Source organism: Carassius carassius, chromosome 44 (assembly GCF_963082965.1).
Source record: "Carassius carassius chromosome 44, fCarCar2.1, whole genome shotgun sequence".
In the NCBI taxonomy this organism is placed as follows: domain Eukaryota; kingdom Metazoa; phylum Chordata; class Actinopteri; order Cypriniformes; family Cyprinidae; genus Carassius; species Carassius carassius.
In genome coordinates this window covers 9339754-9355261 of record NC_081798.1, presented here as the reverse complement: position 1 = coordinate 9355261, position 15508 = coordinate 9339754, and the positions used below count along the sequence as shown (strand labels likewise).

The window sequence follows — 15508 nt, the reverse complement described above, 5'->3', positions numbered from 1 at the left end:
GGCTAATGTCTCTCACCTTTCCAGAGACAATGATAGCTAAAGCAGATAGTACTCAAGTGTTGTGGTTCAGAGGGCATCAAATAGTCTAGCAAATTGTAGCAAGTCAGTATCATATGCATGACAATACGTGAGAATTCCACCCATTACTAATGAATAATGGGCACATGACAATGGAGAGCATTGTTAGCTCAACCATCAGCCTCTATTCATTTGAAACAACCCCCTTTACAATTAAAGCTCTCACGACACCAGTGCCCAATCAGAATGCGAGTCGTGCCTCTAAGGGGGTGTGTGGCTTTGGGGTAAGGATAAGGGGTCTGAGATGCTAAACTACAACCCCCTTTCCGGGAATTCTTTCTATATAAAGCAAAAAAAGTTGACCTCATTGGGAAGATGCACTGCCTGTATGTGCTATATGACTTTTTTGTCTGCACTGCTGCTGATCTACTTCCTGTCTCAGTGGACACTGCTGCCGGAGACTTCTACTGCAGGCAGGAAGTCTGTAACTGCCAAACAGCAACTGCGTTAGTAAAACAATAAAACCTCTTTCTAGAGGGGACAAATCTGAAAAGCCTGCTTTTTGCAGCCACACACACACACACACACACACAACCCCAAAGGCCTTATTCAGGACAAACTAGCACACTGACAGCAACAGTGAGACATGAATGGACATGTGTGAGGGGGTGAGACACACTGAAGTTAGCAGGATAGATGTGCGCTTAAATACAGAGTCGCTTGTCTACTACCAGCTGTCAACGTCAGTATCAATACCTCTTTTGAATGAACATCTCATTCTGATATACACAGACAACTGTACAGATTCAGTAAGATAAAAAGAGGTTAACTGTTCCCTGAGCTGATTATTCCTGTTGTACAGTACATGATGACTTTATCATAACGTGTCTGGTAAGAGTCACACAGGCAACAAGTTAATCTCTACCATCTACTTTAAGTGTTTAAAAATATCAAATTCAACACATCAAATATCCTCTCAGTGTTGAGGGTCAATCTGGATGACTGGGTGGAAAGAGGGTCAGAGGTCACCTAACCACCTCAAAGGACAATGTTGTCAAAGCAAGCTCCTAGGAGATGGGAATGGGAGCCCTGAATGCCCAACTGATGGAGTTGTTATAGTTTGTTAGTAGGGATGTCCTAGTAAGGACAAGATAAAAATAATCCTTTCTGCCTAAAGGCCTGAAGTTTTGCAAAAGATTAGCACATTAACGGTGCAAATTGTCAAGGTGGGATCAACAGCTGCATTTTAAGTGCCCCATCCTGAACAAACACAGGAGATGAGATATAAGAAAGCTAATTAATACCAATAAAACAATTCAAATAACACTAAGACTAATAAAGGTGTTTCAAAAGACTCCAAATAAAGAATGCAACTATTAATCCAACTATTATTTGCTAGCCCATTAATTTTGACATGTAAAGCATATTGTGACGTGAGTAAAATAGATTATAAAAATAATAGACATGAAAAAAAAGGTGTGGGGAAATGTGGATTATGCATCGGTTGATAATTGGAGGCCGATCTGAATGTGAATTTGACAGACTGGAAGAAAATGTTTTTTTAGTGGACTAAGTGATTGGAGAAGTCTGGTATATCACTCAACCAAATCAGCCCAAAAAAATATCATTCAATCAATAAGATAGGATGAATTTCCACTAAATGCAAACTTAAGGAAACTAGTCTGTTTTGTAAACATTTTTTTTCTGTGCGCAGTTCTTTCAGAATCAATGCACCTTCAAAAGTGATGCAGTGTCAATGTTTTTGCCAGACAAACAAAAACAAACTGTGACACAGATGACAGCTGAAATTCACTGTATTCTTTTAAAACCACATAGGTATTTGTGACGCACTGATTCACTGATACAAAAGAACAGCATCATCATCTGAGTACATCTGATCTGACTTAAAAAAACAAACAAAACTGGAATAGAAAAGCTCGCTGGCCCACAAAGCACACCCTCAGGCAGAGCACTGGAGACGGCCATTGGATGCTTTTCACATTGCGCTCAAAGGTCTTGTTAAAACACTGGTGCTAAACTGCTGTCACAATGCTACGTCCTCCCTTTGTCTGCACACTATTGTAACAGACATGCAAACAGTGGAAAAACATCCTATTGTAAGATTCCATTCTGGATCAAAAATAAACCTCAGCTTGTCAAGACATACGTTTACACTCACTAGCTGAAAAAGATCACAAAAGTGCCCATCAACGGTCTCTAATCACATTAGAGTTTCTTCTGAGCAGTGCAAATCTACAACACCATCTGAAGCATTTTAAACAAGCTTTAAACTTCAGCCGTACAGAGACGTGGCTTCAAAAAGCATCAAGTGTCCGATGTCAAGCCCCTGTTCAGCTTCTGAACTTGGAGAGAGGAACAGAGAGCCATCAATACTATGGCTGATCAAAGCTTGGTAGTGTGTTACATCAAACAGTTGAAGTCTTTCAGCCACCTCTTTTCATCTATTTACATTTCAGCATCTGTGTCATAATCAAGCTCAGGGTGGAAAAAGAAGGCAGACTACATTTTAACTTAATGAATTTAATTAATTCGAACATCTGTAACCCTTAGCTTAACAGATGCTCTGTGTAGCACCAGTGCAGCACCAGTAAACGCAACATGTGTCCCCAGCTCACATTATGTGACTTCAGTGTGTCTAACCACAGCAAAGGTTTTGTGGGATATCAAAGAGGGTTCTGGTGGTTTCCTGTAACCATCAGTGAATATTACGAACACTTACGAACACTTGTGAATTAGACCAGATTCACTATCTCATAAAACACTGATTTTTGAGTACTGGAACAAAATGGGACACAAAATCGAAAAGTGTAGTTTACATATCAAGGAATTATAATATAATAAATCATAATCATAAAACAATGTGTGCATTTGTTTACACACTCAGATTCAAAAAGAATGAACCACTATGCCATACATATTTATTATAAATATTGCCAAATCCCGCACTTTAGTGTATGAATGAATTGAGCATACAGGATTGGTTTCTAATTTAAGCACCATGTACTGAACATGTACACCACAGCTGCACAGAATATAATTCAACAATGACAAAATATTTTTTATACCATCTGTGTAGAAGATTACTAATTTTTCTATGATGTTGGGTGCCACTGACCTGCTACTCTTAAAATGATGGAAATTATCTAAAAATACCTTCAGAAAAAACAACAACAACAACAACAACAAAAAAAAACATTCTAACAATCCCAAATATTTTTTTTATACTTTGTATGATGGTTTGTTAATATCATGGTTGTGACAAAAACACACACACACACACACACACACACAATTACATAACTTAAAATTATATTTAAAACTTTTAAGTCTCACTAGAGCCTGTGTGATGTTATTGAACTCAAAGCAAGTGAAATATTAGAAGACCTTGAGGATGAAGGCTACCTTTGATAGTAAGTTACCTGAATTATTTAAATATCTGGCATGATAACTTAAAAGCTTAAAAAGAGGTAATGTTGTAATTTAAGTCAAAAACGGAAATGTTTTAAAGTTGTGAAACCTGCTGTGTTTAAATTTCTCAAGATCAGCGAACAGTGCAGTAGTTTATCTGTTCACGCATCAGAGGAGATCAGACTGAGATTCAATTCAAATCAAGAGAAGTCCATTCAAATCAAATACATATGGTTGAAACAGCCTCCGGAATAGATGATGATTTAATGACACGACTGAACAAACGACAACAGCAAACGGAGCAAAATATCACTTATGACTGAACCCTCGTGAGTCGTTAAGTCGTGGGAAAATCATCGCGTCATTCACACAATCTCCATATTTTCCCTCATACTGATTTATAGGCGACTTATAGCAAATTAAGTTGTATTTGTGGCTTCCTGTAAAGTAATAATTAATATAATGTTACAGAGCTTAGTAGCTTAGTTGAGCAGCTAACGTTTAAAAGACACCGCGCTAACCCCTCGTGTCAAAACTTGCTTTCTTTTCTTTAAAGAAAGACTGAACCTTACCTTGTCCCGGCCATTCTTCTCACATTGTACGGTTAAACCACAAAAAGTATAAAGAGAAAAGGTAAAGACAGTAAAACTTTATCCCCTAAGTCTGTAGGACGTCCTGCGCGAGAGCTCCGTGTTATGCCTCGAGTCCCAAGTGCTGCGCGCGCGTGTCTGATGGCTGGGGGTGTCTCGTGCGTGGGCACCTCTCTCTCTCTCCACCCCCTACACGCACAGATAGAGTCACTACGGTTTGCTACACACTGAATAATTGATAATAAACAAATAATAAATAAAACAAACTACATGCTTTGGAGAGTTTAGGTGTTGGGTTATACTACACGACAGGTGCAAGTTCTGGTGGAGTTGGATTCATATGTTTGATTGCCTGAAGGGATTTATATCGGATTATTCAAACAGCGCCACCTGCAGGCGAACAAGGTAACATGTTGTAAACGAGGAGCACAAACGATTCCAATGTGGTAAAAAATGAAATCAAACATTTATATATAAAAACTTGCAAAATGAACAAAAATCTGCCGGCTACATAAAACTCGATTAAGAGCTGTTTGTGTGCAAAATAGAGCTGTACGATTCTAGATGAGACTTTTTTATTATTATTTATTATTAATTGAGGTTGTAGTTCTCACAATTTTTAAGAAAAAATATTAGACATCTAAACAAAATCTCACTGAATTTATGAATGGAACGGTTTAATGACTCACTCAAGATTTACTTTTCATTTCTGAATGAATCAGTGTTTTTAAATAAATCTGATTCAAATACAAACAGCCCCTTTTTGTCAACTAAAAAAAAAAAATTGATAGGTGGAATTGAAATTAGAATTTTACAACAAGTATCTGATTCCTGGCCGATTCTTGAATTGGAATTGATTTTCGATTCCCAACCCTATGCTACACCGCTTAAAATACACAATATGCATGATAATTTAGGGGTTGGCTATCTATCTTGTCTCCCAGCCTAGCCAAGCTGGTTTTAGCTGGTTTAAAATGGTCATTCAGCCTGGCCAATATGGTGTTTAGCTGATTTAGCTGATCAGTAAAATGGTCTCCAGTCAGTCTGGCCGTAAAACATGATTATTATTGATTTATTTTGGTAGCAGGGTAAAATAATAATCCATTTATATAGAGATCCACACCCACAGAAATCTATTTTATAAATGAAAAAAGTCAGAAAATTCCTAACACTGCTTAAAATAGCTGGTTTAAACAACCAACAGCGAGAAAAACCTGGCAGAGAGACCAACAGTAAACTAGTTTTAGGCTGGTTTTAGTTGTCTCCTAATTTCCGTTTAATTTGTTTTAGGTTGTTGTGTTCTTTCTTTATATTCCCCAAATATATATGGGGACTTAATTAATCCTCTTTGTCCCGAATGAGACAAAAGGCAGCAAAAAGAAGTACACATGGGTATTTAACACTTTATTCACCAACTACTACACCTTCATTGTTTTCCAAATTTCAAGGCAAAGGAAAACAGCAAAAAGTAAGGAATTGGTTGATGATGACAACTACACAAATATTTGAAATATCATAACTATTATAACACATTACTCAAACACTGTTTAGTATGTTATTAATAAGTGCATTCAAACTAAACGTAAAACCTTTGTTAGACTGAGGGTGCTCTCCTTTTACGAAGACAAACTCCCGTATGTTCAGTCTGGTAAAAATATTCGAAAATTTACATGAATTGCACATACATTCAAATACATACTATGCAGCATTCAGTTCCAACAAGTGTTAACTTACAGTAGCACCATGTTTCAAAAAGTAATATTTCCATGAAGAGAATCACATAGGTTGCAGGTGACATAAACATTATTAAAGCACAACATGTGTAAAGTATTATGACATTTCCTTGGGATTTTCACTTTGAGGGTAATATTACAATAGCCACAGCAGCAGTGAAGTCAGAGCTTACCGGCCCCGCGTTTAACACAGTACCAGAGTCCCACAGTCTTACAGGAATGATAAAGAAGTAGTGTGTTTACTGAAAAATAGACAACAGGTTCCTATCTTGATGATGAGCCATTTGAGTTTTCTCGTCTTATGAGAGCAGTGAAGGTGATCGATCTTAGCCACAAAATGGTACATGCTTGATTGGACAGAGATTTGCTCAACTCCATCAAAGTCCATTATGGTAAAAAGTTTCATTGAAAAGTTTGAGTTTCATTTGAGTGGAAACATTAATGAACTGCACTGAGAGAGAAACTGAGATGACCACATTGATACAACTCCACACTTCATTATAGCTAGACGTTTGCAGAGTTCACTTGCTGCCGTCGGGTCAGGAGTTCATCGGTGCACATTCCTCAACTCGGTGCATCCTTCACAGTGAATGGTAGAGACAGATCTAACCTACCCATCCTTCCCAAATTTGGCCCCTGAGTAAACAAACAATAACAAATCTTAGTTCTGATAATGGAACTTCAGGTTTAAGCAGAATATGAACAACATAAAGACAAAAGAAAGTCAAGTACAAAATGAGGGCAATGTGTAATTATGGCAGTGGAACGCTCTGCGCCATTCTGTACTCTGTTAACACACTTTTTTATCAGTAATGAAGGACTCTTGTCGTCACGTGCACATCTAAAGGAATGTCAGGAGAATTGAAAAGCTGCTCATGCAGCGAGGGACAGCATGAACATATACCGTGTGACAGAGGGAAGAGGGCTACTGAGGATTAGGACTGATAACTAGCTGGCTGAATTCTATTAAGCAGATGGTGTGTACAACAAACTCACATTGATTTGGAGGAAGGTTTCTTCACTTTTGGCCTCTTTCGACGATGAAGAGGCCTGAATCATGTGGAGCGCACACACACACAGCACCCCATGCCAGCAAAAACACAAACACATTGCAAAGATAAGAAATAGATAAAAAATATACTATAAAAATATATAATAGAAATAAATAGAAATTCTTTATAGTAGTAATAAATATAAACATGTGTATGCGTGTGTTATTAGTATATATTAGTATAATTATATGTTATGTATAAAATTATTATAATACTTTATAATAATTTTAAAATACTGTAATGATAACACAAACATTAAAGTTTTTTAAGCTCACCAAGGTTGGATTTATTATTTGATCATAAATACTGTAAAAACAGTAATATTTTGAAATATTATTACAATGTTAAATAACTGTTCTATTTTATTATATTTTAAAATATAATTTATTTCTGTGATGTCGAATTGTGATGTCATTGGGGTGATCATTCAGAAACAATTTTAATATGCAGATTGTTGCTTAAGTAATATTTCTTTTTATTATCAATGCTGAAAACAAATGCTTTATATTTTTTTATTTTAGAGACCGTGATACTTTGCTGAATAGAAAAAGCTTTATTTTATTTATGAAATAGAAATTGTTTGAAGAATTATAAATGTCTGTACAGTTACTCATCAATTTTATGTGCAGAATATATTAATTACTTTCTTTAAAAAAATCGTACCCCTTATCACTTTAGAACAGTTGTACTGTACACACACACACACACACACACACGTATTAATAATAATCCTTTTTATTTAGCCATTAAAACAGGAATGAAGCCATACCTGTAATCGTACAAAGAGTTTCTTTCTTTACCACCTATAAGACATAATGATGTGTCAATGGGTTATAGATTATAGTATGTTTACAGGTATTATGCTGAAATGAAACATCAATGCCAAAACATTCATCACGTGGCATGACTCACCCATCTCCTGATCGCACTCTTTGTGACCTTTGCAGCTGCGCAGTTTCATGAGCTGCTGGTGCATGTGATTCACTGCATCACGATCGAGCATGCTCACAGCATTTATCAGCTGCACAGAAAATAACAAGAGTGGAGATGATGGGGGTACCTGTGATAAAAAAATGTAAAGAGATTTTAAAAGAAACCTACCTGATAAGGGTCTTTGTTCAGATCAAAATACTCAAGGAAGCCAGTGGCAAATTCACAGAATAGGAAGTTGTGTGTCTCATTTATAGTCCTCAGACACCAGTAAGTGTTGTTGTTGGCACTGGTGCAAGCACAAAATGGCCCCACTGGCAACACAAAAAGAGAATATAAGTGAAATCACATCATTATTTAACTAAGCAAACATATTAAATACAGTTTTGTGTGATATATGAACAAAACAATGATGTGATATGCTATGCTCTGCAGTACTTGTCCAGAAGGGGGCGGTCTGCCAGTGCTGGTTATCATGGGTGAAGCAGGTGAGGCCAGGCATGCTGCAAGTGTCATTATTACGGAGGCGCTTCAGGAGCTTCCTTAGCTTTTTCCTGCGTTTCTGCTCCTTCATCAGCCACTGTTTCTTATCTTTGGAGGTCATTTTACTAGATTGAAAGAACAGATATCTTCACTATCAACTGTAAATAACTGTCAGCTGTAGATTGCAACATTAGTGATGATAAGGCATTAGTGTGCCTTCCTTCAGCTTTATGACAGATGATGAAAACCTACTTGACAGAATGCATCCGGCCTGATTTGAGTTTAAACAGTGCCCTATTGTTGTGTTGATACCTTTAAAGAAAACATTACATGATTATGTTAAATTTGCGATTAAGTCAACACTTAATGGCAGTATGAAAACCTTTTTTATGTAAAGGAGGAAGCTTACATGTTTTGGTTGCATTCACACTCTTTCGGTCGAACCTGCTTTAGATGTCCTTTCACCTCTCTGAGATTCTTTATTTTGGTCTGCAACGTCTCAATCTATTCAAAGAGCAAAAATGTTTTAATAGTGAAATCAGTTGTTTGTTTTTACTCAGATTGTTGAAGAACATAAATCTTACCTCATGCTCAATGTGTAGTTTGTGATCTTTCCATGCTTGTAGAGATTTATAAAGTCCACCATCACATCTGACTGTGTCGTTCATCAGTATCGAGCATCTGAACAAAAAAGTTCCTTTTTCAGTTGTCTAGCTAGGTTACAAGGTTAACAAGGTTCACTGATACCAGTTGTTATCATACACAGTAACAGACTATCCGTGTTTACCTGTAGGTGACTTTAAGAGCAGCTGGTGGCGTGATGGAGTTGAAGTTGTTGTCTGTTGGTCCCATTCCGCTATACTCAACATTCTCTCCATACACTGCCTGCTTTCTCCCTAGCATGAGGCTGGTGTTGAGGTTGAGGGGCTGGTAGCCTTTCTCCAGGTCCAGAGTGTAGACATTTGAGTCCAAGTGATAAGAGACAGAACGAGCCCAACGGTTACGCGGTAAACTTTTCTTGGTCTTCAACTCTGGAATTAACATTGAAATATTACTTAGAGAACGTTACTATAGAATTATTTCTCAAACTGCTATCATACCAATAGCATATATGCATATGAATGTATTCAACCACCAGATGGAGACATTTGTACTGAAAAGTGCTTTTCTATCTATCTATCTATCTATCTATCTATCTATCTATCTATCTATCTATCTATCTATCTATCTATCTATCTATCAGAGGTGGGTAGAGTACCCAAAAACTGTACTCAAGTAAAAGTAAAAGTACTTCTAGAAATATTTACTCAAGTAAAAGTAAAAGTACTAGTATTGAATAGTTACTTGAGTAATATAATATGACTCGCTGAACGTACTTGCACCAGTGTGATTGTATTAAAATCAATAAAATCTTAATTGGCTATTTTTTGTCTTTTGGAAGCTGCATTCAACTTGACTCCCCTCTGTTATAAGCCACACACGTACAACAAACTAATGTCACAGTGGTATCGTGTACTGTAATCGAATGTAGCCCAAGTTATTACCTGTTAAACAGTAGACAGCACACGCGGTGTTCATCTAATAAGGATCTCCATCGCTAGCAAATAATAGCCTTTGCAGATTTCAATTCAGTGCAGTTCCAGCCACGTTTTCAGCGCTCTTTCTGTTCTTAAACGTTACAACTCCGAGTGAACCACTTCAGACGCTCAGCGCGTGCGGCAGGGAACTGAACGACTCATTCAAACTGATTCATGAACCAATTCACTCGTTTGCCAATTGGTTTGGTCAAGCCTTTGAACAGAATTGACTCAAAAGAATGAATCATTCGCGAATGTGCATCGCTCATTGCCCAGAGAAAAGTAGACGGCGCGTTTGGAATAAACTGAAGCATTATAACATTTATTGCATTAAGATAAAGTAACGACAGGAGCGTCGCCCACAGTAACGAAGTAAAAGTACAGATTTCCCCCCAAAAATTTACTCAAGTAAGAGTATAAAGTACCCATCTTTAAATATACTCCGAAAAGTATTCGTTACCCCAAAAAATTACTCAAGTAAATGTAACGAAGTAAATGTAACTCGTTACTACCCACCTCTGCTATCAGAAAATAGAAAATATCTATCTATCTATCTATCTATCTATCTATCTATCTATCTATCTATCTATCTATCTATCTATCTATCTATCTATCTATCTATCTATCTATCTATCTATCTATCTATCTATCTAATATTTCTTGAGCATAAAATCAGCATATTTCTGAATGATTAGAATGATTTCTGAAGGATCGTGAGGACTATACCACTATGTATGTATAATGCTTCATATTTTTGTGGAAACTGAAATATCTTTTGTAAAATTATAAATCTCACTTTTGATCAGTTTTAACGTTTAATGCATCCTTGCTGAAAAGTATTGTATTATAAAAGTATTAATTTCTTTCTACACACACACACACACACACACACACACACACACACACACACACACACACACACACACACACACACACACACACACACACACAAAGTCGTACTTATGCCAAACTCTTAAAAGTTTAAAATAACCCATTTACAATAGGTTTCAAATCAGTTACTCCCAGGGGTTCCTACACCAGACTAGCAATTGTCACCGTGATAGATGGAAATAACAGATACCAAACAGATTTCTTTAGGCGTTGTAAGCCTCCTTTGAACTAACCATTTTACATTTTGACCTAACTATGTTGATTCACTTATATCCATCCACCAAAAAATTAAATAATAAAATAGTTATTTTCTGAAAACAGAAAACCAGCCTTCTTGTGATTTAACCACCAGCCAAGCAAGAGCACTATGACACTCTCAGGACCAAATGTGTGATTCTATAGAATGACTCACTCTTTTTATTGAGTGCCTTCTTCCTCTTGACAGGTACGGTGGGCTCACAATCACAGTGGTACGATGTGGAAGGAGCTCCATTGACCTGTCCCCTGTTGGCAGCCATCAGACCCAAAGCATGAGGTGCATAGAGACCCGCCATCCCTTTACACTTATACAGCCTCGGTATGCCAGTGGGATCCTCAATACACTGCCACTTCTGCACAGAGAAGGAGCGGTTAGTTAAAAAGCACTAAACAGCAGGGAACTCCCCAGCAATAATCAAGGGAATATGTAGTGTAATTGAAAGTGAATATTTACCTGGCCTGGTTGCTCACAGGGCGTTTGGTATTCAGCTCTTTGACACAGGTCTCTGACCCGCTGATACTTTGGCAGCGAATTCTGTTCCACCTCTTTGCCATCTGCTAGCTTATGCAGAGGCTTGCTGTAGATCAGAAAGAGATCACATCAGGTTGCCACCCAAAAACAGCAAAGAATTAGATACAGCCTCTATTTGAAACACGCAGATGTGTCCGATGTCAGTGTGCCATCTGGTGCCTCTCTAATGGAGCCATGTCTAATCAATTTCGGGGGTGAAAAATCTTTTTCGGAGTGATACAGTGTAAGAGTTTGTGATATGGCGATCAATTAAAAATGCATGGGTTCATCTGGCCTGATCAAATGTACTCACCCCCTCTCCACCAGGAATGAATCCCGCCACACTTTGGCCTTCTTGAAGGAATGAAACCTGGTAAAACTGAAAGAATATGAAACCAAAAGTCTGGGTTTTTAATTGGAGAATATTACATTCTTATGTTGGTGTAGTTTAAATCACTTTAACTTATATAGTGCTTTACACAGTCCAGATTGTTTTAAAGTAACCTCAGAGGAAATTAATCAATTAATTTCTTTAAATATGAAACAAATTCAAATTCTGCTTTAAAGCAGCTCTAAAAAGACAATAGTGTCATTCAGCTCAAGTCAGTTCACGGCTGGTTCAGTTCAATCACTGTGAAAAGTTTATAAATTATAAAACATTCAGTTATAAACTGCTCTACCGAAGGCTAAAGTCAGTATAATGTCAATTCAATTCTGTTAAATACATGCTGATGTTGCAAAATTGATCAATTATGGAACAAATTTAATTCTGATAAAAACCAACTCTACAGAAGACAAGACTGTCATTATCCAGCACAATTCAGTGATTACCTGTTGACTGGTCTTTCTTTTTCTAACAGCTTGAGGATGGACTTGCCATCCATGTCCAAGGGAATATCCACTCCGGCCATGTCCAGTAAGGTAGGGGCAAGGTCAATGTTCAGAACCATGTGAGGATTGCTGAAGGAGATCACAAACAAGGAATCAACAATGTGTTATTTTTAGCATTTCATTGTGAAGTTGTGAGCTTAAAATTTTTGACTCACATGGCACCTGCATCCACATTAGGACCTCTCAGGTAGAAGGGTATACGAATGTCAAATTCATATGGCATTGATTTGCCCTTGACCAATCCAAACTGGCCAATGTGATAGCCATGATCAGACATGTAAATGATGTAGGTGTTATCCAGCTCCCCAGTTTCCACCAACATATTGTAAACCTGTAGGGAAAAACAAACAAACATGAAACAGCATTTTACAATATCTTGGTTAGTTGGCCTGTCATCAATTATTCTTTATACAACTTACACTACAATTCAAGTTTTGGTTGGTGAGATTTTTTAAATGTTTTTGATAGATAGATAGATAGATAGATAGATAGATAGATAGATAGATAGATAGATAGATAGATAGATAGATAGATAGATAGATAGATAGATAGATAGATAGATAGATAGATAGATTCCCAGCATTCTAAGAATGTTACACTGCCAGTGAAATACAAGCAATTGAACTATTTTGGTATATGTGCTGTTAAGTTAGCATGATCTGTGACCTTCTCAACGCTGTCATCCACTGAAAGCAGGGTCTGCAACCTCCTTCTCTGCAACATATTGGTGAACTGCATGTGCACAGGCTTCATGGGTCCTGTGTACCGCAGGATCCAGTGCTTGTCAGGGTTTGGGGCATGGTTGTAGCTTGGGGTTCTGTGTGGGACATTTTCAGATTTATTAAAACATTTTACTTTTTTTTTTTATACACTTTACAATCCATAAATAAAACTTAACATTGAAAATTTAGAGTCACAGTCCTAATTTTTGTGCATATTTTGAGGGTACAAACATCTGTGAATGGCAAAGCTTTGTGTTTAATGCATTGTATGCTGCTTCATGGTGCTAAACCAGCTGAATAATATTGCTGAGGAATTTCATGGTGTTGCGGATTGAAAATGTCATTGTTGCAAAATTGTGCATTGTGCTGAATTCTAAAGTCCTGTTTCATATTTTAATAAGCCAAGGCATTGTCATCTTTTGGTTTGTGTATATTTGATTTGCATAGAATGGCATGCCAGCTGCAGCTTTAAGAATGAGCAACTGAAAAAAAATGAGAAAAAAAAACAATAAAATAACAGAGAACTTGTGTTTCGATAAAGTCGTATGCTAATTCAGAACTTTTGTGAAATATAAAAGTTGCAGAGTAATCAAACTCAAACCACAAAGCCAACAAAAATAACAGTACATACACCAGCCATGGGGTTTATATCTCTAATGGGACCTAAGAATGAACATTTATGCAACGGATAAATCATAATATTATAATAATAGCACTGTGTATCTCTCTTGAGCCTACTATATAAACTCATTTGCCTGAGGCGCTATGGAAACAATTACTGTACACAGAATACATAATCAAACCTCTGTTCCTGCAATAAACCAAGAGCAAATAAGTCATGAGAGTTGGTTCATTAAAAGTAGCTAGTGTTCAAATGAGAATAGTGGCTACAGTACTATACAGTGAGCATTATTTATTAGGCGGTCGTATCTCAAACAGTGTGAGAACATTGGATAAAGTGCTGAAGACTGAAAAATTGATACTGAATGAGATTTATGAGACCACATAAAGCTGTTCACGCAGACTGAGAATTTTCTTGTGTGTGTGTGAGAAAGAAAGATGAAGAGAAACAGAGAGTCTTACATGTGTTGAGATGCATTGGAGAAGGCACTGCTGTACTGAGGTGCTGCATCCTCCGGTCCATGAGGCGCAGCGTGACTCAGGACCATCATCACAGGCCTGTTTGGGTACATTCTCTTAGACATACGAAAGTAGTTGATGCTGTCGTTTGTGATGACATCAGTGAGATAATCCTGTAAAAGAAACAAAATTAGTCTCTTATGCATAACAAGGCTACATTTATTAGATTTTTATTTTTATACATTTAAGATATAATTTATTCCTGTGATGGCAATGCTGATTTTTCAGCAGCAATTACTCTAGTCTTCAGTGTAACATGATCCTTTAGAAATCATTCTGATAGCTTCATTTGGTGCTCAAGAAACATTAATTATCATTATAAATGTTGAAATCAGTATTATTTTGTGGACAATTGATATGGTGGGCATTTGATAAGGTACTAATACACTGTGCAACCCTTAATATGTTAGGTAAATATTGTGAATGAGCAGAAAAGATCCTGAAAGTAGTAAATCCCCTACTGTAGGAAACATATATTAGTTTCATTACACAATGTTCAGTCACGCTCTTTGAAAAAGATACAGCAGACAACCTTTGGATACTCTGTGCCATGCTTTTCTCGGATACCGTTCCGGCACAGTGTGTAGTTGTAGAAGCGAGAGTTCTTCACCAGTGCTACCCATTCTCTCCAACCAGGAGGCACGTAAGAGCCATTGTACTCATTCAGGTACTTGCCAAAGAAGGCTGTAACAGAAAGCGATTATTTTGAGATCAGAAAATGGCAGAAGAACAAATGTCTGAGAGGAACAGTTTACTCCAAAATTTAAAGCGAATAATTCATAAGACATTTCATATTCACAGATTTGGAGAAATTTAGCATTGCGTTACTTGCTCACCAATGAGTGAATGAGAGGCAAAACATCTATTAAAAACTCTACAAGTAATCCACTCGACACCAGATCCTCAATTAATATCTTATGAAGTGAAAAGCTACATGTTTGTAATAAACAAATCTATCATGAAGACATTTTTAAATTCAAACTGTTGCTTCTGGCTTAATTATGAGTTCGCTATTGAAAATACAGCATTCTCCAGTGAAAAAGTCAGCTTGTCTGAATTAGAAGAGCGAAAACAATTCTAATCAAATAGGTATTTTTCATTGTAGAAGGCATAATGAATTAGGTATTTTGGCCAGAAGCAACTGTTTAAATTTAAAATGCTATAATGATGGATTTATTTATTATAAACACACAGCTTTTTGTTTGACAAGACATTAATTGATGGACTGGAGTTATGTACTATTAAGATATTTTTAATCAGCTGTTTGGACTCTTATTCTGATG

The 15508-nt window shown here is 36.9% G+C and overlaps 2 protein-coding genes across 3 annotated transcripts in view; both read right to left on the bottom strand.

Annotated features, from left to right (window-relative positions):
* Nucleotides 1–4239, bottom strand: part of LOC132126699 (rho GTPase-activating protein 39-like) — a 28659-nt gene extending 24420 nt beyond the window's left edge. Inside the window, exon 1 of the mRNA XM_059538147.1 lies at nt 4020–4239. Within this exon, the coding sequence (XP_059394130.1) occupies nt 4020–4033 (14 nt within the window). The 5' untranslated portion in view covers nt 4034–4239. The remainder of the gene's footprint in view (nt 1–4019) is intronic.
* Nucleotides 4240–5428: 1189 nt separating this feature from the next.
* The window catches only part of LOC132126430 (extracellular sulfatase Sulf-2-like), a 28193-nt gene continuing 18113 nt past the window's right edge, over nt 5429–15508 (bottom strand). For both annotated transcript variants that reach the window (XM_059537677.1, XM_059537679.1), the window contains exons 4-21: nt 14758–14909; nt 14169–14338; nt 13030–13180; nt 12519–12694; nt 12304–12432; nt 11786–11851; nt 11416–11539; nt 11116–11314; nt 9023–9266; nt 8820–8916; nt 8645–8739; nt 8488–8547; nt 8191–8360; nt 7924–8066; nt 7735–7843; nt 7592–7625; nt 6767–6820; nt 5429–6406 (exon numbers count right to left, since the gene is read on the bottom strand). In XM_059537677.1, coding sequence (XP_059393660.1) covers nt 6376–6406; nt 6767–6820; nt 7592–7625; nt 7735–7843; nt 7924–8066; nt 8191–8360; nt 8488–8547; nt 8645–8739; nt 8820–8916; nt 9023–9266; nt 11116–11314; nt 11416–11539; nt 11786–11851; nt 12304–12432; nt 12519–12694; nt 13030–13180; nt 14169–14338; nt 14758–14909 — 2204 coding nt within the window. In that variant the 3' untranslated portion in view covers nt 5429–6375. The remainder of the gene's footprint in view (nt 6407–6766; nt 6821–7591; nt 7626–7734; nt 7844–7923; nt 8067–8190; nt 8361–8487; nt 8548–8644; nt 8740–8819; nt 8917–9022; nt 9267–11115; nt 11315–11415; nt 11540–11785; nt 11852–12303; nt 12433–12518; nt 12695–13029; nt 13181–14168; nt 14339–14757; nt 14910–15508) is intronic.